A 24,821-nucleotide genomic window follows, 5' to 3' on the forward strand; every position below is an offset into this window, starting at 1 on the left:
TCGGATCTGGGAGCGGTGCCGCCGCCGTTCGGCGGGGTGTGGATGTGACAAAAAGTGAATTTGCATTTTCACAGATCACCGGGGCCTGGGTTTGCAGGGAGCAGCGTGCGGTAGCTACAAACAGACACGGATTTATTCTCGCCGGTCCTTGCTCTGGGCGGCGTGCTCGCGCTGAGCCGGTATTTTGCTCTTATCTTCAAACAACGGTGGTTAGTCTTCTGATGCTCTCGACAGCACCCGGCCCGGGCAGCACTGCCTGCTCGCTGAGCGCTAAAGAAATGATAATATTGACATAGCGTGCGAGTGCGTGTGTGCATGCATGTGTGTGTGTGTGTGGGGGGGGGACAGGGCGGGGGGCAGAGGTTGCCTCCACCTGTTCTCAGATATTTTTTTCTTGCCTTTCTCTCCTGACCTTTTTGCAAAAGTCCTCCTTCCAATAGGCCTCATTTCCCAGTATCGGTTCTCTCTCTGCTGCTCTGTCGTCCGTTTGCATCTGCGTGTGTGTGTGTGTGTGTGTGTGTGTGTGTGTGAGAGAGAGACGCTGGTACACACGTGTCCACGCGCACACGCTCACCCGGCAGGGAGGGCCGTGGCGGCCGTGGACGTGGCCCCGGGGGCGGAGAAGGGCCCTCGTCTTGCTGGTGTCTTTGAATCGGCGCATCCCAAAGCCAAGCCCGGGTCAGAGGCGTCACCTGGAGTGTAACTGTGGGCGCCCCTCGCACCCCGGCGGGAACAGGCAGCAACTCCAGGTGAAGGACCCCAGGTTCTCCCACGCTTACACCCCGTCTTTACTGTGGAGATGTGACCCCGAAAGGCGTTTCTAGTTACGAGCCTTTTGGAGCCTCAGACGCCAGCCTGTCTGTCGAGAACCCGACATGGGCTGGACCCACGCCGACGGTGACCCGGAAAGTTCGCGGGCGGTCTCTGAGGGCGAGAAAGGGTCGCACCGCCTCCCAACGTTCGCCCGTGAAATGTGCGCGGGGCGTGGGGGCGGGTGAGGTGCCAGGTTTGAGGGGAGGACGCCCCGGCGCGGAGTGCGGTGAACGGGGCCCGCGTGCTGCGTGGCTGAGCGTGGGGGGAGGTCAGGGAGACTCTGGAGCGGAACGTGGTCGCCGGTGATTCCCAGGGACACACTCGGCTCCGTGTCTGTCTCCAGCAACGCTCCCCCCCCCCCCCCCCCCCCCCGTCTCCCCTGCTGCGGAGCAAGGAACAGGGTGAGCGGAGAGGGTGGTTGAACACCCCAGTCAGCCAGGCCGCGGGGCTCAGGGGCTGAGCGTGGACCCATGAACCAGGAGGTCAGGGTTCGATGCCCGGGCAGAGCACAGGCCCGGGTGGTGGGCTCGATCCCCAGTGTGGGGCGTGCAGGAGGCAGCCGGTCCATGATGCCCTCTCATCATTGGTGTTTCTCTCCCTCTCCCTCCCTCTCTGACATCAATAGAAATACATTTTAAAAAGAGTCCCAGTCGTGTCTTCTCAGGATGTCAGCACTCCTCCGCACGGCGTCCTGCAGGCGGCGGTGTGGTTTGGGGAGCCCTGCCCACCGCAGATGGAGTCCTTTGAACAGCTGCCCCCTCTGGGAACTCAAAAACAGGTCCTGTTCCGTTACTTTCTCTTTCAATTTAGGCTTTTTGTTCATAAGAAATGTGTCCTGAGGGCCTGTCTCACATCTCTCTCTCTCTCTCTCTCTTCCTCTCTCTCTCCCTCCCCGCCGCCCCCCCCCCCCCCCCCAGCCCTGCCTCGGTAAACATGCGATGATGCTCAGAGCAGCAGTAACACCCTGGGCGTCCGAGGCCTGGAGGGGGCTCGGATGCTGCTGCTTACCGTGTGACCTTAATCAGACATTAATTACGCTTTATCCGCGAACACGCAGAAACGATAATGCTGGCTTTGAAGAAAAACGTTTTGAAGGTGAATTGATGTGTTTAAAGGTAGAGCTTGTGTCAGTAGAAATGTTGATAAGAGGGGAAAAAGTACAAAAGAATAATCTACTAGAGGCTATATAATGGCATCATAAAACACATTATTTAAGCCGGGGGTGGGAACCTTTCTCCTGCCAGGGGCCATACAAAATGATCGGCTTAAAAACCTGCCTGCTCTGTTTGGCCAGACAGTGAATTAACTCACCCCTCAGGCCTGCGCAGTGCCAGGCCCAATGATTTCGGGGGCCGTGGACGGCCCGCGGGCTGGGTGTCCCCCCTGATTTAAGGTATGAACCGTCTCAGTGGTTCGTCCAGAGAGCAGTTCTGCTCCACTAAGACCAGAGCGCGTCCTCTGGCCGGTGCCGCACCCCAATATCAGTGCCCTTGGACTTCCCGGCTCCAGGCTCTGGGGAGGAAGGGTTTTCTGGGGGTTGGTTCCCAGGTTAGACAACCTGGGTTCCAAGAAGAAGTTACCAAAAAAGTCCCTTCAACCTCAATAAACCTTGCTTTTTCTTGTCAGTAACTTGGGGAAAATAAGAATTACCCAACAGGTGTATTGTGGGGATTTTAATGAGATAATACGTGAGATATTGGATTAAGTGCTAAATAAAATAATTTAGGACAAAACTGTATAGCCCGAGAAGCTCAGATTTTGGCTTCAAAATGATTTTTAACCTCGGTGCGACCTTATAATAATACAGTGTATTTCTCAGCTTAGATGACGCTCTTTAGGAACAAATAGAGGAAATTATTATCTATAAGAGGTTAAAAGACCTTGAATTTTCTAAGCAGATACATTATTCTTTTTTTAAAAAAAATACATTTTTATTGATTTGAGAGAGAGAGAGGAAGGGAGAGGGAGAAAGAGAAACATTGATGAGAGAGAAACACCGATTGGCTGCCTCCTGCACGCCCTCTACTGGGAATGGAGCCGGCCCCCGGGCCTGTGCCCTGACCGGAACCCTCTCCGTGCCGGGCCGACACTCACCCATGATTCTCTTTCCAAGGGTTTCTATCAGGAGGACTCATAGAGCACCCAGTCATGACTCCTCTTCCGTCTAATGTATGGGGGGGGGGGAGGCGGGGCCCTGTTGTGCAGAGGACTCAAAGGAAAGCATGTTCTAAAATGGGGCCCCCAGTGTCACAGGGAGTCACGGGGACCCTCTTTCTGAGGGATGCGCAAGGTGTCGGGGGTCCTGGCTCGACAGGGGGCGTGTCCACGACACGTGTGGTATTTCTGCCTCCCTTGTCGGTTTCACCAAGCGCACGGCTGCTTTCACTGCACACGCTCCGTTCCGAGCACAGAGTCCACCGTGGGCGGCAGGGAGAGCGTGTGCTGTGCTGTCAGCGAGGAAGGTGCGGCTCAGGGACCCCCGGCCGTGGGGCCTGGTCTAACCGGGCGCCTCGTCTCTCCGCACCCCCCTCCCCTCGCGCGCACATCAGAAAACCACAGCGTCCTGGCTGAGAGCCCCGCCCGCCCTGCGGTGTAATTGCTGCTGGGAGGAGCGGGCCGTCAGATCTTGAATCCGCTATTGTCTTCTGATGGAGGGCCATCGAAATCTTGTTATTTAGGCGCATTGTTTTCAAGAACGTTTCAATCCGTTCAGGCTCTCCTGATTATGAAGAGAGATTTTTAGCATTTGAATAAATAGGTTGGTTGATTTATTCCATAAAAGGAAATAACAGAAGCCATTTCCCAAGGAAAACCAGGCCCCCTCCTCCCCCACAGTAAGAATAGCTGTTATGCTCAAATTGTATTGTTCCGCTCGAAAGTGTTGGTGCTGTGCGCCTTTAGGGGTAGGGGCAGGCCCGTTTCAAGTGTCTGTGATCTTTATTTATTATTATTATTTATTCATGAGAGAGAGGGACATCGACTTGTTCCACTTCTTGATGAGTTCATTGACTGATTCTTACAGGTGCCCTGACAGGGGATTGAACCCATAACCTTGACATGTCGCGATGTCGGCGCTCTCACCAACTGAGCTACCGGGCGGGCCCGGGCCTGCGTGTCTGTAACATTTCAAAGTAAAGAAACCAAACCTTGGGAAGGCAGGAGGGAACAAGCCTCGGTTTATGACCAATATTTTGCTTTTCTAAAAGCATTCCTTCCTTCCACAAATATGTATCAGGTTCCCACTGGGCGTGCGCACGGGGCCATGGGGTGGGAGAAGGGACACGGGCCCCAGAGGAGAGCTCCCCTCCCGCAGGGGGCAAGTGGGTGAAGTAACTGAGTCCCCGCGAGGGACAGGGCGAGGCCAGTGGGCGGGGACAGACCGCAGCAACGCGGACCGACGGGTGGGGAGATGCTGTTCTCGGGAGGATGCGCGGAGGAGCTGGCCTCTAAGCTGAGAGGAAAAGCGGACGAGCCGGAGGATTAGAAACCTCACCAAGTACTTGTCCCCTTTGAGATCCCCTAAGAAACCTTCAAAATGCTTTTCCCAAAAGGGTCTTCTGCGTCTTTGGGTAGATGTATTCCTAAGTGTCTTGCGCTTTTGCTTGTATGCGTCATAAATTAGAAAATGGATGCAGACACCTGGAATACTTACCAAGGCCGTGCTGATGAAGATACACCTCATTTTCAAAACTGAGCTCTTGGGGAGACCCCTGTGCACGTGTTTCTTTCTTTTTTTTTTTTTTTTTTGCATATGAAAATAGTCAATATCATATCATTAGGGAATTATACATTAAAACAACAATGAGATCCCACTACAAACCTATTGGAATGGGCCAAATCCAAAATAAACACCACCAGATGCTGAGGAGGATACGGAGCTACAGGAGTTCTCACTCATTCCTGGTGGGCAGGCAACATGGTGCCGCCGCCGTGGAGGACAGCTTTGCGGTTTCTTGCAGGACTACACATATTGGCACATGACTCGGCAACTGAGCTTCTTGGCATTTACCTGAGATGAAAACTCGTGTGTACACAAGTGCCTGCACACAGATGTTTAGAGCAGCTGTATTCATAATTCCCAAAATTCCAGAGCAACCAACATGTCCTTGAAGTCAGTTTCTACAAATTGGAAGCAAAGAAACACCAGCTTAAAAGCCCTAAAAAAATGTATCTTGGTTTCTCAGTTGTGATCAGTGACTAAATCAACTGTGATGCACCTAGGCAATAGGAGACCATTCAGCGACAAAAATAAAAGGGCCTATGAAACCATCCATAAACCAACACGGAGGAACCTTAAATGCATATTACTGAGTGAAATAAAGGAATCTTAACAGGCTACATACAGGAGGATTCCAACTACATGGTATTTTTGAAAGACTGCGGGGGCCTGAATGCGGCGGGGGCCAGACATGCGGGGAGGTGTACGTGTTTCTAATCGGGGAGGGCGTGCTCGCCTCCTGTGTGAGGGGAGGTTGGGTGCTAAGTGGGTGCCCCGTGTCCCCGCGTGGGTTTCTGGTTCTACTAACGTGATGGTGTTTTCCTCCGTGCGCCCTCCGTGTGGGGTTTGCACTGAGATTCTTCCCCTTGAACGACCCCGGGTCCCCGGGGTCCAGTGGACACGGTCCCGCTGGATTTGGCGGGCTCTGTTTTCGGACTTTCACGTCGAAGTTTCTGAACGCGAGTACCGCTGCCCGCCCCCTCCGGGGGCTTCTGCAGTCGTTCCATTGGCTTCTGTGAACATCCGAACACCCACGTGCGGGCCGGGCTGCCTGCTGCTCTGTCCCCACCTCCTGCCGTCCCGTCCCCTCACTCACCGCTGGGTGCCCGCCCGCCCGGAGGGACCCCGTCCTTTCTCACCGGCGCCGACGTCAGCCTCCGGGCGCCACCGGCTGGTGGCTTCGCTCCCGATGTTCGGCCCCTTTCCTTGGTCCCCGCCCTTGTTCCCTCTCCTTCTAAGCGTGAGCCCTGGAGGGCAAGCTCACGGCTGTCCCCGCACCGGAGTCCCTCGCTCAGGCTAGAGGGCTGCTGAGTGAGGGTGGAAGGGGCCGGGAATGAACCGAACCCTCCCTCCGCGTTGTGCATGGCGGCCCATCGCTCCATGCAGGTGGACCCACCGGTTCCCTCCCCCCCCTCCTGTCCCTGCTCACCCTCCGCACCTCCCTGGGACTCAGGAACCCTCCTGCAGCACAGCTGGGCCCTGCTCACCCCTTCCCGGGGGCTCCCCGCTCCCCGCAGGCTCACGCCCTGCTCAAAGCCGGCTCCCCAGTTCCCCCCTCTGGCGGTCCATCTGCCCCTCCCTGCGTTTCCTGGGGGACCCCTTTCCTGTTTCCTCTGCTGTGGCACAGATGGCTTCTGCATGGCGCGGCCGCCTCGGGTGTTGTGTTATGTATTCTCACGGACCGCATCCCCCTCCAGGGAGAGCTGTCAGCTGGCCCCCAGAGCCCCGGGCGCCCCGTGCCTTGCGCAGTCGGGGGAGGGGAGGGGACGCGCAGCCCTGGCCCTGGGTCCGGCTGCTGGGCCAGAAAGGCTGTGTGATCTCTCGCACCCTCCCTCCCGGGTCCCAGTGACACGCGTGCCCAGTTCGCAGCGTTGTCTGCAGATGCGCTGAGAGCGTGGACGGGAAGTGGGTGACTTCCTCAGTGGCCGTCACCCTGTGGCTGGCACCGGTTCTAGTGCCGGACTCGAGACTGGAGCGGGATCCCGTGTTGTGCGCCCGAGCTCTTAGTGTTAATGGCTTTCGGTGAGCTGGGTGGCTAATGTCTGGCTGTATGTAACGGAGGCTACGAATTACCCACTAGCCTGGCTGTGAAATATCAGCCCCCACCCCACCCCAGCTTACAAGCGTTTATTGCTCATTCCAGTATTACAGCGTTTGATGGGGGGAAAGCTTGCTGCTGTTTCTACGTTCCCACCAACAGAGGGCCCAGTAGCTGCCGGTCTGTGGAAAGAATTGCTCAGGCTTTCATCCTCTCCAGCCCTCCCCACGCTGCTTTCCGCAGAGAACGCGCGTGGCACGTCCTCCTTGGAGGGCTCCTGACGCCTGCGTGTGGCTGGCGGGGCCTCCTGGGCCTGCCGCGTTTCTCCGTCGTCCTACACCCCCACTTCAGTTAACTGTTACCATCTGTTCTTATTTTTATTATTATTACTTTTAATATATGTTTTTATTGATTTCAGAGAGAAGGGGAGAGGGAGAGGGAGAGGGAGATGGAAACATCAATGATGAGAGAGAATCATGGATCGGCTGCCTCCTGCACGCCCCCTACTGGGGATGGAGTCCGCAACCCGGGCCTGTGCCCTTGACCAGAATCGAACCCGGGACCCTTCAGTCCGTAGGCCAGTACTCTATCCACTGAGCCAAACCGGCCAGGGCTGTTTTTATTTTTTAAATATATATATTTTTTGGAGAGGGAGAGAGAGACAGAAACACCAGTGATGAGAGAGAATCATGGATCGGCTGCCTCCTGCACGCCCCCGACTGGGGATGGAGCCCGCAACCCGGGCCTGTGCCCTTGACTGGGAATCGAACCAGGACTTCCTGGTTCATAGGTTGTCGCTCAACCACGGAGCCACGCCGGCCGGGCCTGTTAACTTTTATCGATGGTCCATGTTCAGTGAGTTCCTGCGGCCAAGGACTCGGTGCGATTAAAGTCAGCTAAGGGAAAGGGCACTCGACAATAGTATACTTTTCCAAACCCTTGGGAAAGGTATAGTCCAGGTCATTCCTAGTCTGAGTTAGGTGGTGTGTGCTTATTATAAACTAGAGGCCCGGTGCACGAAATTCGTGCGCGGGTAGGGTCCCTAGCGGCTGTCGGCTGCCGGCCGCCACCACTGGCTGGGGCCTCCCTACCCGCAGTTGGCCGGCCAGCCCCGCCCTCTGGTCGAACTCCCGGTCGAGGGGACAATTTGCATATTAGGCTTTTATTACATAGGATTAGAGTTTCCGAGGATTGGAATCCTGGGAGCTGACTGGGTGACGGGGACGCCTCTGGCCTGGAGGTTGGACTGTGTCCTGTCTGTGGAGGTTGTAACGCCGGTTAACTGAGCGTTCCGCCACAGTGACTGGACACGGAGGCCAGGGGTGGGAGGCCGCAGCGAACGGAACCCTCCTGTAGCATAAACCCCATCAGCACACACCGCAGAGGTGATGCGAGTGTCCGTGCAGAGCTTGGAGACAAGTGGTGGTTCCACTCCCTGTGTTTGGTGAACAGTGGGGCTGAGGCCCAGGGTTGGAGCGTTAGCCAGGGTCCCGTGCTCAGTGGGCTCAGACCTCGGGCCCCCACTCAGCACCTCTGACCGAACCCGGTGTTCTTCTGACATGAACGAGGTCGTACACAGTAAATGCCAGTGACTTTGCAAAAAAAAAAAGAAAAAGAAAAGAAAAGAATTATTCTTCAGCTGTTTTGGTATCTATATATATAAAAGGCTAATATGCAAAGTGTCCCCTCAGGAGTTCAACCGGGAGACCGGAGTTCGATCGCTCGCTATGATGTGTGCTGACCACCAGGGGGCTGCACGGAACAAAGGAAGGCCCCGGCCAACAGCCAGAAGGCCCTGATCGGCCCTGATCACTTGCCAGGCCTAGGGACCCTACCTGTGCACGAATTTCGTGCACCGGGCCTCTAGTTTTGATATAATGTAATGTGCGGCCGAGACTCGCTGCTCAGTGGCTGGAATCGGTAGGTCCACTTCTCTCTCTGTGTCCCGTTCAGCTCACGGAAGAGATCGGGAAGCTGGAAGACAAGGTGGAGTGTGCCAACACCGCGCTGAGAGCGGACTGGGAGCGATGGAAGCAGAACATGCGGAACGACATCAAGTCCGCGTTTGCGGACACGGCCGAGCGGAACATCCACTACTATGAGCAGGTGATTGTGGCCCGGGATGGCGCCTCCTGTAAGAGGGCGTCTTCTCCTTTCTGCCCCGTGGCCTGTGCTGGGAGAGTGGTAAGGAAGCAGGTGCCACGTTCCAGAGCCTCTCGGTGGCTCGGTGCCCACGGACCTGCCAGTTAATGGGGTGACGCCAAACCCGCCCACTGAGATGCGCATGTGGGTGACCAGGGAGGAGGATGTGTTTTCTGTCTTCTTCTTCCGCACAAGCCCCCAGGGGCTCACGCAGCTGAGCGCGCCACGAGAGGACATGCCACCATTTCGTCTGGTGTCTTTCTCCTCCGTCTCTTGTTCTGGAAGGATTCGGATTCCTTACGAGCACTTGATAATGCTTCCTCGTCATCTCCTCCCTTATTTCCTCTTTCTCTCCTTCTTTTTAAGTATTTTAATTGATTTCAGAGAGGAAGAGAGAGATATAGAAACATCAGTGATGAGAAGGAATCATTGACCAGCCACCTCCTGCACGCCCTCCCCCCACCCCGCACCCGCCACTGGGGATGGAGCCTGCAACCGGGGCATGTGCCCTGACCAGGCATCGAACCCTGACCTCCTGGTTCATAGGTTGACGCTCAACCACTGAGCCATGCTGGCCAGGCTCACCCTTTCTTATGTAATAAAGGGTTTGCAAAGTGAGGAAAGAAAAAAACTATTTTCTTAGAAACAATTCAATTAGCATCATGTACCATATTGCCATTTTGCAAGTTTTGTCCATCACAGCATTTGCTATCAGATGTTATGTTTTTAACACTTACCTCCAAGTAAATTATAGTTCCTTTTTTAATTTTTTAATATGTTTTTATTGAGGTTTTTTTTTTTATTGATTTTAGAGAGAAAGGAGGGGAGAGAGAGAAACATTGATGTGAGAGAGAAACTTTGATTGGCTGCCTCCTGCAGCCCCAAATATGGGCATGTGCCTGGCCGAGAATTGAACCAGCAACCTTTTGGTGCTTGGTATCATGTCCAACTATCTGAGCCACACCAGCCAGGGTGTCAGTTATAATTATAATTGGACTAGAGGCCCGGTGCACGAGATTCGTGCACCGGAGGAGGGGAGGGGAAGAGGAGGGTCCTCCCTCGTAGTCCGGGACCCTTCGTGGGAGCGGGCCTAAGCCAGCAGGCAGACATCCCTCACGCAGTCTCGGACCCCTCGCTCCGCCTGCTCGCTGCTCCTTACCGTTCAGTTTGCTGCTCCTTAGTGCTGCTGTGGAGGCGGGAGAGGCTCCTGCCACCGCCACTGTGCTTGCCAGCTGTGGGAGAGCACTGACCACCAGGGGGCAGCTCCTGTGTTGAGCGTATGCCCCCTGGTGGTCAGTGTGCATCATAGTGACCAGTCGTTCTGCCGTTGGGTCAATTTGCATACTAGGCTTTTATTATATGGTACTAGAGGCCCAGTGCATGATTGAATCATGCACGTGTAGGGTGCCCTACACGCTTTTGCTTTTGATCACAGGGGAGCTGGGTGCCTGTCCGCTGGTGCACCAGGTGCCGGAGGCTTCTGAAAGGCCTGGTGCCTGAGCGGAAAGGCATCCAGCTCCCACGCTTTTGTTTTTGACCGCGGGGAGCTGGGTGCCTGAGTGGACAGGCACCCAACTCCCATGCTTTCGCTTTCGATCGCTGGTGCACCAGGCCTTTCAGAAGCCTCCGGTGTGGGAGGCTTCTGAAAGGCCTGGTGCACCAGCGGACAGGCACCCAGCTCCCCTGCTTTTGCTTTTGATCGCTGATGCACCAGGACTTTCAGAAGCCTCCCGCGCGGCGGAGGCTTCTGAAAGGCCTGCTGCCTGAGCGGACAGGCACTCAGCTCCCCCGCTTTTGACGGTCCGCGTGGCGGGACATCAGCTCGCTACCCCAGAGGCCCCTTCTGTGCTGCAGCACAGACATGGTGCAGACGCTGAGCTCGTGCCACTGCTGGCGACGCAGCTCAGCGTCCCGCCAGCCCAATCAGCTACCCCGGCCACCCCGAGTCCCGCCCCCCCGTGCCTCCTGGCCAATCGTGGGCATAGCGAAGGTACGGTCAATTTGCATATTTGTCTATTATTAGGTAGGCTGTGTGAACTTTATTATAACTTCAGAAAACTCCCACAGTTAGTTTTTTCCTGAGTGACTTCTAAGTGGTTGGCAGGTCAGTCCCAGCGTGATGGGGAGGGTGGAGCCCTTCAGTCCATGCTCCCTAATTTGCACACAGACTGTGTTGGGGGCCTGGCCCGTCACCCACCGTCTGCTGTTGTCCGTTAACTTCAGAATCTCTCAGACACGCAGGGAAGTGGAATGCTCCAGATCGTCCCATTCCCTTTGTAAGTTTAATCACATTCTTATGGAAATACTTCTTTTTTCATCAACATTTGCACAGACAAAGCCCCAGCGGGGTTTGTTTCTAGTGTGATGGATGAAATACAGAACGAACATTTGCCTCTGGACTTACTTTTATGAAGACAAATGGTCACAGCTGGTTTATAACGTAAAATTTAAATACCAAAGTGATCGAGGAAAATCAGATTATGAATATAAGGCAGAGGTCTGTACCAGAAGCCAATTATTGTCGTGGTGAAATGTGCTTGGATGTGCGAATTTACCCAGAGGCAGTTGACAGCAAATATAAAACAGGAACTTTATAAAATGAGGTCATTCCCACTTTGTCCTGTAGGATCGATAAGTAGGAATACATTTATTGAGTCTTTTTTTTTTTTAAATGAGAAGAGCAAAACAATGAAACCCCAAATCCAGTTGAACGTGAGTGAATCGTTTCCAAGTCCACTGGTACCCAGATAACCGAGGACAGCGATTTCCTGCCACAGTGTGAAGGGACGCGCACCACAATCATGCTGGATCAACATGGCCATTTTCTAGTTGTCCCCCAGCAGTAGCTGTTTGTGTTATTGATGATGATAGAGATGCTGATGATAGAGATGCTGATGTTAGAGATGCTGATGTTAGAGATGCTGATGACAGAGATGCTGATGACAGAGGTGCTGATATAGAGATGCTGATGACAGAGATGCTGATGACAGAGATGCTGATATAGAGATGCTGATGACAGAGATGCTGATGATAGAGATGCTGATGATAGAGATGCTAATGATAGTGATGCTGATGACAGAGATGCTGATGACAGAGATGCTGATGACAGAGATGCTGATGACAGAGATGCTGATGATAGAGATGCTGATGACAGAGATGCTGATGACAGAGATGCTGATGACAGATGCTGATATAGAGATGCTGATATAGAGATGCTGATGACAGAGATGCTGATGATAGAGATGCTGATGACAGAGTTGCTGATGACAGAGGTGCTGATATAGAGATGCTGATATAGACATGCTGATAAAGAGATGCTGATGATAGAGATGCTAATGACAGATGCTGATGAGAGATGCTGATATAGACATGCTGATATAGAGATGCTGATGATAGAGATGCTGATATAGAGATGATGATGATGATGACGGCGAAGAGATTTGGAAGGAAGTGATCCTTACTACGTTGTACAAATTGAAAGGATAGACGCTTTGAAAGCTTAATTTTGACGTCATAACCATGAAAAGAGCATGTCATGTTAACTTTTTTTGCCACGTACAGCAGTTTGCTGTTAGCTGGACATAATACTCAGAGTAGCAGAATGTATTCCTTCGCACAGTTTATTTTAGAATTACTAGTTAAAGGATGGAGGTCCTTGTTCCGTGGCCTCATCTTTCTGGTTGTAAAGCTAATACAAGGGCACTCAGAACAAACGGGAGCAGCAACCACAGAGCTGAGTCCTCTGACGAGTGAAGAATGAAGAGAGCCCATGGCCGTGTCTCCTCGAGTGGTGCCTTTAAACACATTATCGGAGACCAGTGTGCAGTGTTCAGATCACTGTTATTCCATGTCTGCAGGGCCCTTTCTGCGTGTGTCAACATAAAGACATGAGGTCGCGCCTGTCCATGTGGCTCAGTTGGTTGGGCTTGTCCCATGCACCAAGAGGTCGCTGGTTCGATTCCCGGTGGGGGCACTTGGCCGGGTTGTGGGCTCGATCCCCAGTAGGGGGCATGCAGCAGGCAGCCGATCCATGTTTCTCTCTCAGCGATGTTTCTCTCTCTCTCTCTCTCTCTCTCTCTCTCCCTTCCTCTCTCTAAAAATCAACAAAAACATACTAAAAAATAACAACATGTGGTTGCATGACCAGGTCAGAGGTCAGGTCATTTCCGGTGCTGTCTGTTCTTCTATGTCCGTTGCCTCATGTAAAATCACTCCCTTAAGGATCTAGTCTGTCAAGTAGAGATATTGGTATTCCTCCTGTCACCCCGCCTCCCGTCCACACCGTCCTCACAACATCTGAGGAAAAGAAGACGAGGAAACGTGCGATGTTTCACCACCACAGCCGGGCCTCGAGAGCTGTCCAGGAACCCAAAAGTCAGGGTGGCCTTCCTTTCCGTGTTCTGGGCTTTGGTTAACCAGACACAGGGACCCTGGACGTTTGACGTATAATTCAATACGAAACTGGGCACGCCTCCCGTGATCGGCTGGCTATGAGTCAAAAACGATGATGATACGATACGGCAGAAGTACGCGTGGAAAAGATACGCCCCTGGAGTGACTCTTCCTGTAAGCCTCTCCCTGTCGGAGAGCCCCGTTTTCCCGGGTGTGAGAGTGAGAAGCGGAACAAAGGAAGTCCCAGGATCCTCTCCTCAGCAGACCTTGAGTGAGAGCTGACTCACAGGACAAAGCAGTAAAGCAATGGGCCACCAGGTGGCGTTTCTAGCTAATGAGTCCCTTTGCCTTCACCCTTGCAGTTCATGTCTTTACAGACGCACACTTTTACTTATATTCTTGAGAGAGAAATAGAAGCAATTTTTAGAAAAACGTGCAGATCTCGTCATTCTTAAGTTATTGGCATTTCTAAAATGGTGCGTTGGCAGACGACTCTGAGAAGCTGATGTAGGCTTTCCCCAAAATGGAACCTGTGAATCATTTCGAGCTGCTGCAGAATACCAGGACTTGCTTTTCTCTAGTAACATGGTCTCTGAGGCCTCTCTGGATGGGTGACTTTTCGAAACCTTAAAACATGCGGCTCCCAAGAGGTTTCGTGACGGATTTGAATCTCAGGTGTCGGTGGTCAAGGGCAGTTCCTAAAATGTCGCCAGCTCGTCGCCCTCATCTTAGGCCCGGTCTACGACTTCGATAACGTCATTTATTTTGCAGCCATATTGGCTCCAGGCGGAGATGTTCACATGTTTGAGCCTCAGTGTTTCTTCAAACATCGGTGATGTCGTCTGCGCCCAAGGCCGTTGGGACACTCAGGGACCCGCAGCCACGGCGCCCACTTGTAGTTTGTCAGAGAGAATCAGGTAGCACTGTGCTGTCTAAGTACGCTTTCAGATCAGGGGGGACGAGAGGCGCCACAATTGCTGCCTTCGTATGGAAATTCCTGGTTTTAAAAGAAATACATGGCAAGGTTTGGCTTTTATCACAGTTTATAAACGTATGGCGATTTTACTTTACTCTCATAGCAATATTAATGTGTCTATGTGATACTTCGGATGAAACTAAATTTTCTTTTGCAATTCCAGTTGGCCTTCAGTGTTATTTGGATTAGTTTCAGGTGTACAGCCTAGAGGTTAGACAATCACCTACTTTACAAAGTGGTCCCCCCGGTACTTCCAGTTCCCACCTGGCACCGTACATAAATAGGACAGTATGATTGCCCATGTTCCCTGTGCTGTGCTTTATGTCTTTAAGGCGATTCTGAAACCTCCACTGTGTACTTCTAAACCCCTTCGCCTTTTTCACTCAGCCCCTGAGCCCCTCCCCTCTGACAACCATCAATCTGTTCTCTGTATCTGTCAGTCTGGATGAAACTAAATTTTCTGTTAGCTGTTCCATGAACAGGGTCGTAGCATCTATACTAATAAAAGGGTAATATGCTAATTAAACTGGACATCTTCCGGACAAAGCCACAGTGGTGTGGGCTGAGGCAGAGGTGGTTAGGGGTGATCAGGCTAGCAACGGGGGAGACAGTTAAGGGTGATCAGGCCGGCAGGCAGAAGCAGTTAGGGGCCATCAGGCAAACAGGCAGGCAGGTGAGCGGTTAGGAGCCAGCAGTTCCAGATTGCGAGAGGGATGTCCGACTGCCAGCAGTCAGACAGCCCCCGAGGTGTCCCGCATTGGAGACAGTGCAGGCTGGGCTGATGGACCACCACCACCACCACCACCCCCCGTGCATGAATTTCGTGCACTAGGCCTCTAGTCCATATAATAAAACCCTAAGTGACCATTAAGGCGGAACAACCAGAACGACCAGTTGCTATGACGCGCACTGACCACCAGGGGGCAGATGCTCAACACAGGAGCTGCCCCCCTGGTGTCAGTGTGCTCCCGTAGGGGGAGCGCCACTCAGCCAGAAGCCGGGCTCACGGTTGGCGAGTGCAGTGGCGTTGTGGGAGCCTCTCCCACCTCCACGGCAGCACTAAGGAAGGAGCAGTGAGCAGGCAGGTGGACATCCCCTGAGGGGTCTTGGACTGTGAGAGGGCGCAGGCCAGGCTGAGGGACCCTCCTCCCCCCCTACCCCCCACCCCCAGTGCATGAATTTTGTGCACCGGGCCTCTAGTTACCTATAAAAATACTAAACTTTACATTGGCCTTGTCCCTTGGTAGCTAAGAGCATGGACTGTGGGCAGGTGCAAGTGTGACCTTGAGCTGGGAGCCCTTGAAGATTTATACTTCAGGGTCTTCATCTATAAAGCACTGAGAATCACAGATATGCTTGGGTGCTGAGCTGTGTGTGTGTGTGTGTGGGTGTGTGTGTGTGTGCGCGCGTATGTGTGTGTGAGCTGTGTGTGTGTGTGTGTGTGCGTGTGTGTGTGAGTGTGTGTGTGTGTGTGTGTGTGTGTGTGTGTGTAGAACAGAATGAAGTCAGATGAAAGAAAAGGCCTAGAAGCAACATTGAACGTTCTGGGTAAGTCACTAAGATAAATGATTTTGAAGCTTTCTTTTTTTTTCTTTTTAAAATATATTTTATTGATTTTTTACAGAGAGGAAGGGAGACGGATAGAGAGCTAGAAACATCGATGAGAGAGAAACATCGACCAGCTGCCTCCTGCACACTTCCTACTGGGGATGTGCCCGCAACCAAGGTACATGCCCTTGACCGGAATCGAACCTGGGACCCTTGAGTCCGCAGGCCGACGCTCTATCCACTGAGCCAAACCAGTTAGGGCGATTTTGAAGCTTTCTTACTCAGAAATATTTTTCTGGCGTCTCAACCAGCTTACCCTGTAAGTCGCAACTTCTTTCCCTTGAGCCTGAAATTGCTGACGTAGAACGTACGTCTCCAAGCTGCTCGATAGACACGTGAGACCCACGTCACCCTGGCTCCGTGCGCAGCACAGAGGGAGGTTTCCATAAACGCCCACCCCCGGAGGAGTAGCACCCCCTGGCAGTACGTCTCGTGGTGTACACATCTTTGGACATCCCTTGTGATGATGATGATGATGATGATGATGATGATGATGATCTTACAAATATCGAGGACGGCGGGGAGGGGCAGTGTTACCCCTGCTGCGTCTCCACACCTTGTCCTGCCACGCAGCGCCAGGCAGGTTCAGCCATTGCGTGGGGTCGCAGTCAGCCCTGGGACACCTGCCCTTTAGTTCTCGGATGACACCTGATGGACACACGCAGTCCGCGCCCTTCTCCTGGGCATGTGACAACGGCCCAAAGAAGGACCCAGATTCGCCCGCAGTCCCACCGGGTCCCAGCCGCCTCCCGCCCCAGCGGCTCCGAAAATGCTCACCCTGAAACGCGGAAGCTCCCGCGGAGGCTCTGCTGTGCCTGTGGGAACACCATGCGTGTCCTCACTTGTTCCTTAGGAAGCTCGGCCCCTCGCTGTGGGGTCACCACCCAGGCGCCTCTCCTAAGGGCGCCGGCATCGCTGCCTCCGCGGACATGGGGAGAGATGCCCATCGCTGGACGCTGCAGGTCACAGTTTCCGTAACGATCGATCAGCCACGGGGCGGGGTTTCACCAGCACATGGAGCCGATGAAATAGACGCACCGGGGACGTGGAATTCCTGTGCTGATTCTCCGATGACGATGAAGCCTGAGCGAGCTGACAGGTTCCCTGAAAGTTCAGGCCATCGGAGATCCCGGGCACTTGCGGGTGTTGCTCTGGTTTTTTAGGTTTTTCGCTCACGCCACACGTTGTGATGATTTCAGAGTCGAAAAAATCAATCCCCGATGGTGTGTTTTCTTCCACGACTGAAAACACTGCTGAGCTGTCTCCTCGCTCACGTCGTTGTGGATGAGGAATGCTGTCATCCTCGGCTCTGTAGATGACACACAGCTATTAACAGGGTTCCGTGGATGAAGTTCACACGGGCACCGGAGGCTAGGCCATCGGGAGGCTCGGCCCCAGGCAAGGTCACGACCCCATTTACGTCTGAGCGTCTTCTTCAGTGTCCTGGCCCTGTCTCACTTCCCGGGCACAGCGATGGCCAGCTGGCCCCAGCGGATCCCACTGACCCTCACGGCATCGCCGCTGACTTTGTGCGAGGCGTTCCGCCTAGACCGTGCAGGTCACGGAAATGCGTTTTCACGGTTGCTTCATGGTAAGGGAGCACCGTCAGTGACCTGGTTTTCAGCTGCAGAGACTCTGATTAGATCAGCTGGTGTGAACCCGTCGGCTGTGGTGGGACTCGGACCCGGCGGAGGCGTGGCTGGGTCTCCGTCCTCTGCCTGGCCGCCTCACACCTGCCCCCTCACAGCCAAACGCCCCCTCTTTTCCTGGGTAACTTGGTGGGGTCCCAGTGGGTCATTTCAGCCAACGAACCCTTGCTCATCTTCCAACCTTGTACAGGCTTTCCCCGCACTGAGCAACAGTTTCCCTCATTGAGGATTAAAGTCGAGCCCTACCCGGTTGGGCTCAGGGGATAGAGTGTCGGCCCGTGGACTGAAGGGTCCTGGGTTTGATTCCAGCCAAGGGCACCTACCCCGGTTGCAGGCTCGATCATTGTCCCTGGTCAGGGTGCGTGAAGGAGGCAACCAATTGATGTGTCTCTCTCACATCGATGCTTCTCTCTCTGTGTCTCTCCCCGCCTTCCATTCTCTCTAAAAGTCAGTGGAGCCCTAACCGGTCTGGCTCAGTGGATACAGCGTCGGCCTGTTGATCGAAAGATCCTGGATTCGATCCCAGTCAAGGGCATGTACCTTGGTAGGGGGTGTGCAGGAGGCAGCTGACCGATGTTTCTCTCTCGTCGATGTTTCTAACTCTCTCTCCCTTCCTCTCTGTAAAAAATAAATAAAATATATTTTAAAGTCAATGGAAAAAATATCCTCCAGTGAGATTGATAGAGTGTTTTTTAAAAAAGAATTAAAATGTGTAGAACAGGACGAGGGTCTGGCGAGCTGGGGGGAGTGGAGAGGGCGGAGGGCGGAGGGCGGAGGGCTGTGGGCAGGTGATGCAGGGCCGCCTGCTTGAACGCTGACCGGGAGCCGCTGCTCATCTCCCGTGTGTGTGTTTCCCTTCCTCAGTGCCTGGCCACCTGGGAATCCTTCCTCGCCGCGCAGACCGCCCTCGACGCCCAAGAGCCCCCCGAGGACAAGCCTTAGTCCCACGGCCGCCCGGCTCCTGGGGCCCCGGAGAGACCGCATCGACAGGCCGAAGTGACTCCCTCGGGATGGGTCGTGTCCTTCTGAAGTGGACGGAAACCCTCCGCGGGGCCTGGGACCCAGCAGGCGGGAGCTCGGGAGCTCGGGAGGCTGCTGTAAAGAGGGACGTACGCGTATCGCTTAGTTTTCGTTCTGTTCTCACGTTGGTATGCCCACAGTCCGTGAGATGTCGAACGTTTTAAGTATTTGTCCGTGGAACGTGTCATTCCAAATATATTGTAAAGACTCGATTTTAATAAAACGTTTGATATGGAAGGACGGGCTGCGGTGTGTTCTTTTTCTGCGGAACCCGAAGCAGGTTCTGATGTGAATTCGGTGGATGGTCACCGTTACTTCATCCCGGCTTCCTTGAAATACTATTCACTTCGATATTAGGGATTTGAGGTGATTGTGAAAATGATTTAATATGATTAAACATGAATGATAACTGTTGGTTGGTTGGTTAAAAGACAAGTAAGTGTTTTCCACAATTTAAAAACAAAAAAAGGTACCAAAATGGTTATTGGAGTTCTTAGTTAGAAATCATTATGCGATCATATTCCCAGTGGTCAATTTTGGGGGGTCTTTTTTATATAGTCTTCGCAACTCACGTCTAGCTTTTATTTATTTTTTAAAAAATACGTTTTTATTTATATTATAGAGAGTAAAAGAGAGAGAGAGAGAGAGAGAGAGAGAACCATCAATGATGAGGGAGATACATTGAACAGCTGCATCCTGCATGCCCCATACAGGGAGGTTTGGGTCAAGGGCAGGACCTCAGGATGATGAAGTGGTCACGACTAGCCTGGATATTTAGACTCCAATAAAGGTATCCAACTGGGTTCGAGCCAGGATCCCCAGAATGGCCTTCATATACTAGCCATAAAGGTCTGGGACCCAGATGTAGGACTGAGCCCTGGATGGAGGTCTGGGTCCTGGGAGGGCAGTTCGGGCCAGGAAGGGAGGTCTGGGCCCTGGGGTGTGGTCTGATACCTCAACTGGACATCTGGGTTATGGAATGGTGGTCTGGGTTACACATGGAGAACTACACCCCTCATACAAGACTGGATTCTGTGATTGAGGCCTGGACCCAGGGATAATCTTCTCAGCCCCCAAATGATGGACTGGGACCCGAATGGAGGTCTGAGCCCCGGATGGAGGTCTGAGCCCCAGATGGAGGTCTGGGTCCTGTAAGGGCAGTTCGGGCCAGGGAGGGAGGTCTGAGCCCTGGGAGCAGTATGGTACCTAAACTGGACAACTGGTATATGGAATAGTGGTCTGGGTTACAAATGGAGTTCTAGTCACCTGATAAAACACTGTGTTCGGTATTTGTGGCCTGGGCCCGGGTTGGCCTTCTCGGCCCCTCCATGAAGGTCTGGGACCCGGATGTAGGTCTGAGGCCTGGAGGTAGGTTGGGTGCTTGGAGAGAGGTGTGGTCACTAGGGGGCGCTATGGGCCCAGGTGGGCGGTTTGGGTAAAGGGCAGCATCTGGGGTTCATGAAAGGGTGGTTAAGACTAGCCTGCATATTTAGACTCCAATAAAGGAATAGGCACTGTGTTCTAGTCTGGGTCCCAGGAATGGCCGTCTGGTCCTGTCCATAAGGGTCTGAGACCCCGATGTAGGTCTGAGCCTCGGATGGATGTCTGGGTTCAGGGAGGGCAGTTCGGGCCAGGGAAGGAGGTCTGAGCCCCGGGGGGCTGTCTGGTACCCCAACTGGACATCTGGGTTATGGAATGGTGGTCTGGGTTACAGATGGAGAACTACACCCCTCATACAAGACTGGTTTCTGTGATTTAGGCCTGGGCCCCGGTATAATGTTCTCGGGCCCTCCTTGATGGTATGGGACCCAGATGGAGTCTTGGGTACCGGGAGGGCAGTTCGGGTGGGGGATGGAAGTCTGAGCCCAGGGAGGTGGTCTGGTACCTCACCTGGACATCTGGTATATGGAATAGTGGTTTGGGTTTCAAATGGAGATCTAGTCACCTCATAAAACACTGTGTTCGGTTTTGTGGACTGGGCCCCGGTTGGCCTTCTCGGCCCCTCCCTGAAGGTCTGGGACCCGGATGTAGGTCTGGGTTCTTGGCGAGAGGTGTGGTCACTAGGCGGCGCTATGGGCCCAGGTTGGCGTTTTGGGTAAAGGGCAGGACCTGGGGATCATGAAAGGGTGGTCAGGACTAGCCTGCATATTTAGACTCCAATAAAGGAATAGGCACTGTGTTCCAGTCTGGGTCCCAGGAATGGCCTTCTGGTCCTCGACATAAGTGTCTGAGACCCCGATGTAGGTCTGAGCCCCGGATGGAGGTCTGGGTTCTAGAGGGCAGGTCGGGCCAGGGAAGGAGGTCTGAGTGCTGGGGGTGGTCTGATACCCCAACTGGACATCTGGGTTATGGAATGGTGGTCTGGGTTACAAATGGACATCTAGTCACCTGATAAAACACTGTGTTTGGTATTTGTAGCCTGGGCTCGGGTTGGCCTTCTCGGCCCCTCCATGAAGGTCTGGGACCCAGATATAGGTTTGGGGCCCGGATGTAGGTCTGGGTGCTTGGTGAGAGGTGTGGTCACTAGGGGGCGCTATGGGCCCAGGTGGGCGGTTTGGGTAAAGGGCAGCATCTGGGGTTCATGAAAGGGTGGTTAAGATTAGTCTGCATATTTAGACTCCAATAAAGGAATAGGCACTGTGTTCTAGTCTGGGTCCCAGGAATGGCCATCTGGTCCTGTTCATAAGGGTCTGAGACCCCGATGTTGGCCCGAGCCTCGGAAGGATGTCTGGGTTCAGGGAGGGCTGTTCGGGCCAGTTAAGGAGGTCTGAGCCCAGGGGGTGGTCTCATACCTCAACTGGACATCTGGGTTATGGAATGGTGGTCTGGGTTACAGATGGAGAACTACACCCCTCATACAACACTGGTTTCTGTGATTTAGGCCTGAGCCCCGGTACAATATTCTCGGTTTCTCCACGAAGGTCTGGGATGCGGATTGAGTCCTGGGTCCCGAGAGGGGAGTTCTAGTCGGGGATCGAGGTCAGAGCGACGCGGGTGGTCTGGTACCTCAGCTGGACATCTGGGTTATGGAATAGTGGTCTGGGTTATGCATGGAGTACTAGTCCCCTGATAAAACAGTTGCTTTGGTGTTTGTGGCCGGGGCACGGGTTGGCATTCTCGGCACCACCATGAAGATCTGGGACCCGGATGTAGGTTTGAGGCCCGGATGTAGGTCTGGGTGCTTGGAGAGAGGTGTGGTCACTAGGGGGCGCTATAGGCCCAGGTGGGTGGTTTGGGTAACGGCCAGGACCTGGGGATCATGAAAGGGTGGTCAGGACTAGCCTGGATATTTAGACTCCAATAACGGAATAGGCACTGTGTTCTAGTCCGGGTCCCAGGAATGGCCATCTGGTCCTGTCCATAAGGGTCTGAGACCCCGATGTAGGTCTGAGCCTCGGAAGGATGTCTGGGTTCAGGGAGGGCTGTTCAGGCCAGTTAAGGAGGTCTGAGCCCCGGGGGCGGTCTCATACCTCAAATGAACAACTGGGTTATGGAATGGTTGTCTGGGTTACAGATGGAGAACTCTACCCCTCATACATGACTGGTTTCTGTGATTTAGGCCTGAGCCCCGGTATAATCTTCTTGGCCCCTCCACGAAGGTTTGGGACCCGGATGGAGTCCTGGGTCCCGAGAGGGGAGTTCTAGTTGGGGATCGAGGTCTGAGCCCAGGGGGGTGGTCTGGTACCTCAGCTGGACATCTGGGTTATGGAATAGTGGTCTGGGTTACGCATGGAGTACTAATCCCCTGATAAAACACTTGCTTTGGTGTTTGTGGCCGGGGCACAGGTTGGCATTCTCGGCACCACCATGAAGGTCTGGCACCCGGATGGAGGTCTGAGCCCCGGATGGAGGTCTGGATCCTGTAAGGGCAGATCGGGCCAGGGAGGGAGGTCTGAGCCCTGGGGGGTGGTGTGGTACCTCACCTGGACATCTGGTTTATGGAATAGTGGTCTGGGTTACAAATGGAGATCTAGTCACCTGATAAAACACTGTGTTCGGTATTTGTGGCCTGGGCCTAGGTTGGCCTTCTCGGCCCCTCCATGAAGGTCTGGGACCCGGATGTAGGACTGAGCCCCGGATGGAGGTCTGGGTTCTGGGAGGGCAGTTCGGGCCAGGGAGGGAAGTCTGAGCCCTGGAGTGTGGTGTGGTACCTCAACTCCACATCTGGGTTATGGAATGGTGGTCTGGGTTACAGATGGAGAACTGCACCCCTCATACAAGTCTGGATTCTGTGTTTGAGGCCTGGGCTCCTGGATAACCTTCAATGACTCGCCATGAGGGTCTGGGATCTGGATGTAGGTCTGAACCCCTGATTGAGGTCTTGCTTGTGTAAGGGTAGTTCGGGCCAGGGAGGGTGGTCTGAGCCCTGGAGGGCGGTGTGGTACCTCACCTGGACATCTGGGTTATGGAATGGAGGTCTGGGTTACGCATAGAGATGTAGTCCCCTGAGAAAACACTGTGTTTTGTATTTGTGGCTGGGGAACGGGTTGGCCTTCTCGGCTATGCCATGAAGGTCTGGGATCCGGATGTAGGTCTGAGCACCATTTGTAGGTCTTGGTGCTGGTGGAGAGGTATGGTCACTAGAGGGCGCTATGGGCCCAGGTGTGGGGTTTGGGTAAAGGGCAGGACCTGGGGATCATGAAAGTGTACTTAGGACTAGACTCCAATTAAGTAATAGGCACTGGCTTCTAGTCTGGGTTTCCGGAGAGGCCTTTTGGTTCTCGCCATAATGGACTGGGACCCTGATGTAGGTCTGAGTCCCGGATGGAGGTCGCGTTCCTGGGAGGGCAGTTTGGGTCAGGAAGGGAGTTCTGGGACCCGGGGGAGTAGTCTGCTACCTTATTTTTTTTTTTAAATATATATTTTATTGATTTTTTACAGAGAGGAAGAGAGAGGGATAGAGAGTTAGAAACATCGATGAGAGAGAAACATCGATCAGCTGCCTCTTGCACACCCCCTACTGGGGATGTGCCCGCAACCAAGGTACATGCCCTTGACCGGAATCGAACCTGGGACCTTTCAGTCCGCAGGCCGACGCTCCATCCACTGAGCCAAACCGGTTTCGGCTAGTCTGCTACCTTAACTGGACATCTGGGCGATGCAATGTTGGTCTGGGTTACAGATGCAGAACTACACCCCTGATACAAGTCTGCATTCTGTGTTTGAGGCCTGGGCCCCGGAATAATCTTCTGGGCCCCACCATGATGGTCTGGGACCCGGATGGAGGTTTGGGTCCCTGTGATGGCAGTTCGGGCTGGGGAGGGATGTCTGAGCCCCGGGGGGCGGTCTGGTACCTCACCTGGACATCTGGGTTATGGAATAGTGGTCTGGGGTACGTATGGAGATCTAGTCTCCTGATAAAATACTGTGTTCAGTGTTTGTGGTCTGGGGCCCGGGTGTGGCCTTCTCAGCCCCGTCAGTAAGGTCTGGGAACGGGATGTAGGTCTGAGCACCGGATGGAGGTCTTGGTCCTGGGAAGGCATTTCGGGCCGAGGAGAGAGTTCTGAGCCCCCGGGGAGTGGGGTCTGATACCTCATCTAGACATCCGGGTATGGACTGTGGTCTGGGTTACCGAAGCAGGACTACACCCCTGATACAAGACTGGATTCTGTGTTTGGGGCTTGGGTCCCGGGATAATCTTCTCGGACCCGCCATGATGGTCTGGGACCCAGATGTAGGTCTGAGTCCCGGATGGAGGTCTGGGTCCTGGGAGGGCAGTTCAGGCCAGGGAGGTAGTATGAGCCCCGGGGGGCGGTCTGGTACCTCACCTGGACATCTGGGCTATGGAATGATGGTCTGGGTTACAGATGCAAAAGCACACCAGTGATACAAGACTGTATTCTGTGTTTGAGGCCGTGGCCCGGGGATCATCTTTTCGGCCCCGCCATGAAGGTCTGGGACCCGGATATAGGTCTGTGCCCCTGATAGGTCTGGGTGTTGGGAGAGAGGTGTGTTCACTCGGGGCGCTATGCGCCCAGGTGGGAGGTTTGGGTCAAGGGCAGGACCTCGGGATGATGAAATGATGCTCAGGACTAGCCTGGTTATTCAGATTCCAATAAAGGAATAGGCACCGTGTTCTAGTTGGGTCCCTGGAATGGCCTTCTGGTCCTCGCGATAAATGTCTGGGACCCCAATGTAGGTCTGAGCCCAGGATGGAGGTCTGGGTCCTGGAAGGGCAGTTCGGGCCAGGGAGGTAGGTCTGGGCACAGAGGGCTGTCTGGTACCTCACCTGGACATCTGGGTTATGGAATGGTGGTCTGGGTTACAGAAGAACTGTTGCCCTGATACAAGACTGGATTCTGTGTTTGAGGCCTGGGCCCCGGGTTAATCTTCTCTGCCCCGCCATGAAGGTCTCGTCCTCGAAATGAGGTTTTATCCCTGGACAGAGTTCTGGTCCCTGGGATGGTGTTCTGGTTGCCTGGATTGGGGTCTGGCCTTCGGTAAGGAGTCTGTGTCCAGTGATAG

At 53.8% G+C, this 24,821-nt stretch overlaps 1 protein-coding gene across 1 annotated transcript in view; it reads left to right on the plus strand.

The window, feature by feature from the left end:
- SNX7 (sorting nexin 7) overlaps positions 1-18,593 on the plus strand; it is a 42,606-nt gene extending 24,013 nt beyond the window's left edge. Inside the window, exons 8-9 of the mRNA XM_054712076.1 lie at positions 8,523-8,675; positions 18,201-18,593. Coding sequence (XP_054568051.1) covers positions 8,523-8,675; positions 18,201-18,278 — 231 coding nt within the window. The 3' untranslated portion in view covers positions 18,279-18,593. The remainder of the gene's footprint in view (positions 1-8,522; positions 8,676-18,200) is intronic.
- The last annotated feature ends 6,228 nt before the right edge of the window (positions 18,594-24,821 follow it).

This window comes from Eptesicus fuscus, chromosome 22 (genome assembly GCF_027574615.1).
Source record: "Eptesicus fuscus isolate TK198812 chromosome 22, DD_ASM_mEF_20220401, whole genome shotgun sequence".
NCBI lineage: Eukaryota > Metazoa > Chordata > Mammalia > Chiroptera > Vespertilionidae > Eptesicus > Eptesicus fuscus.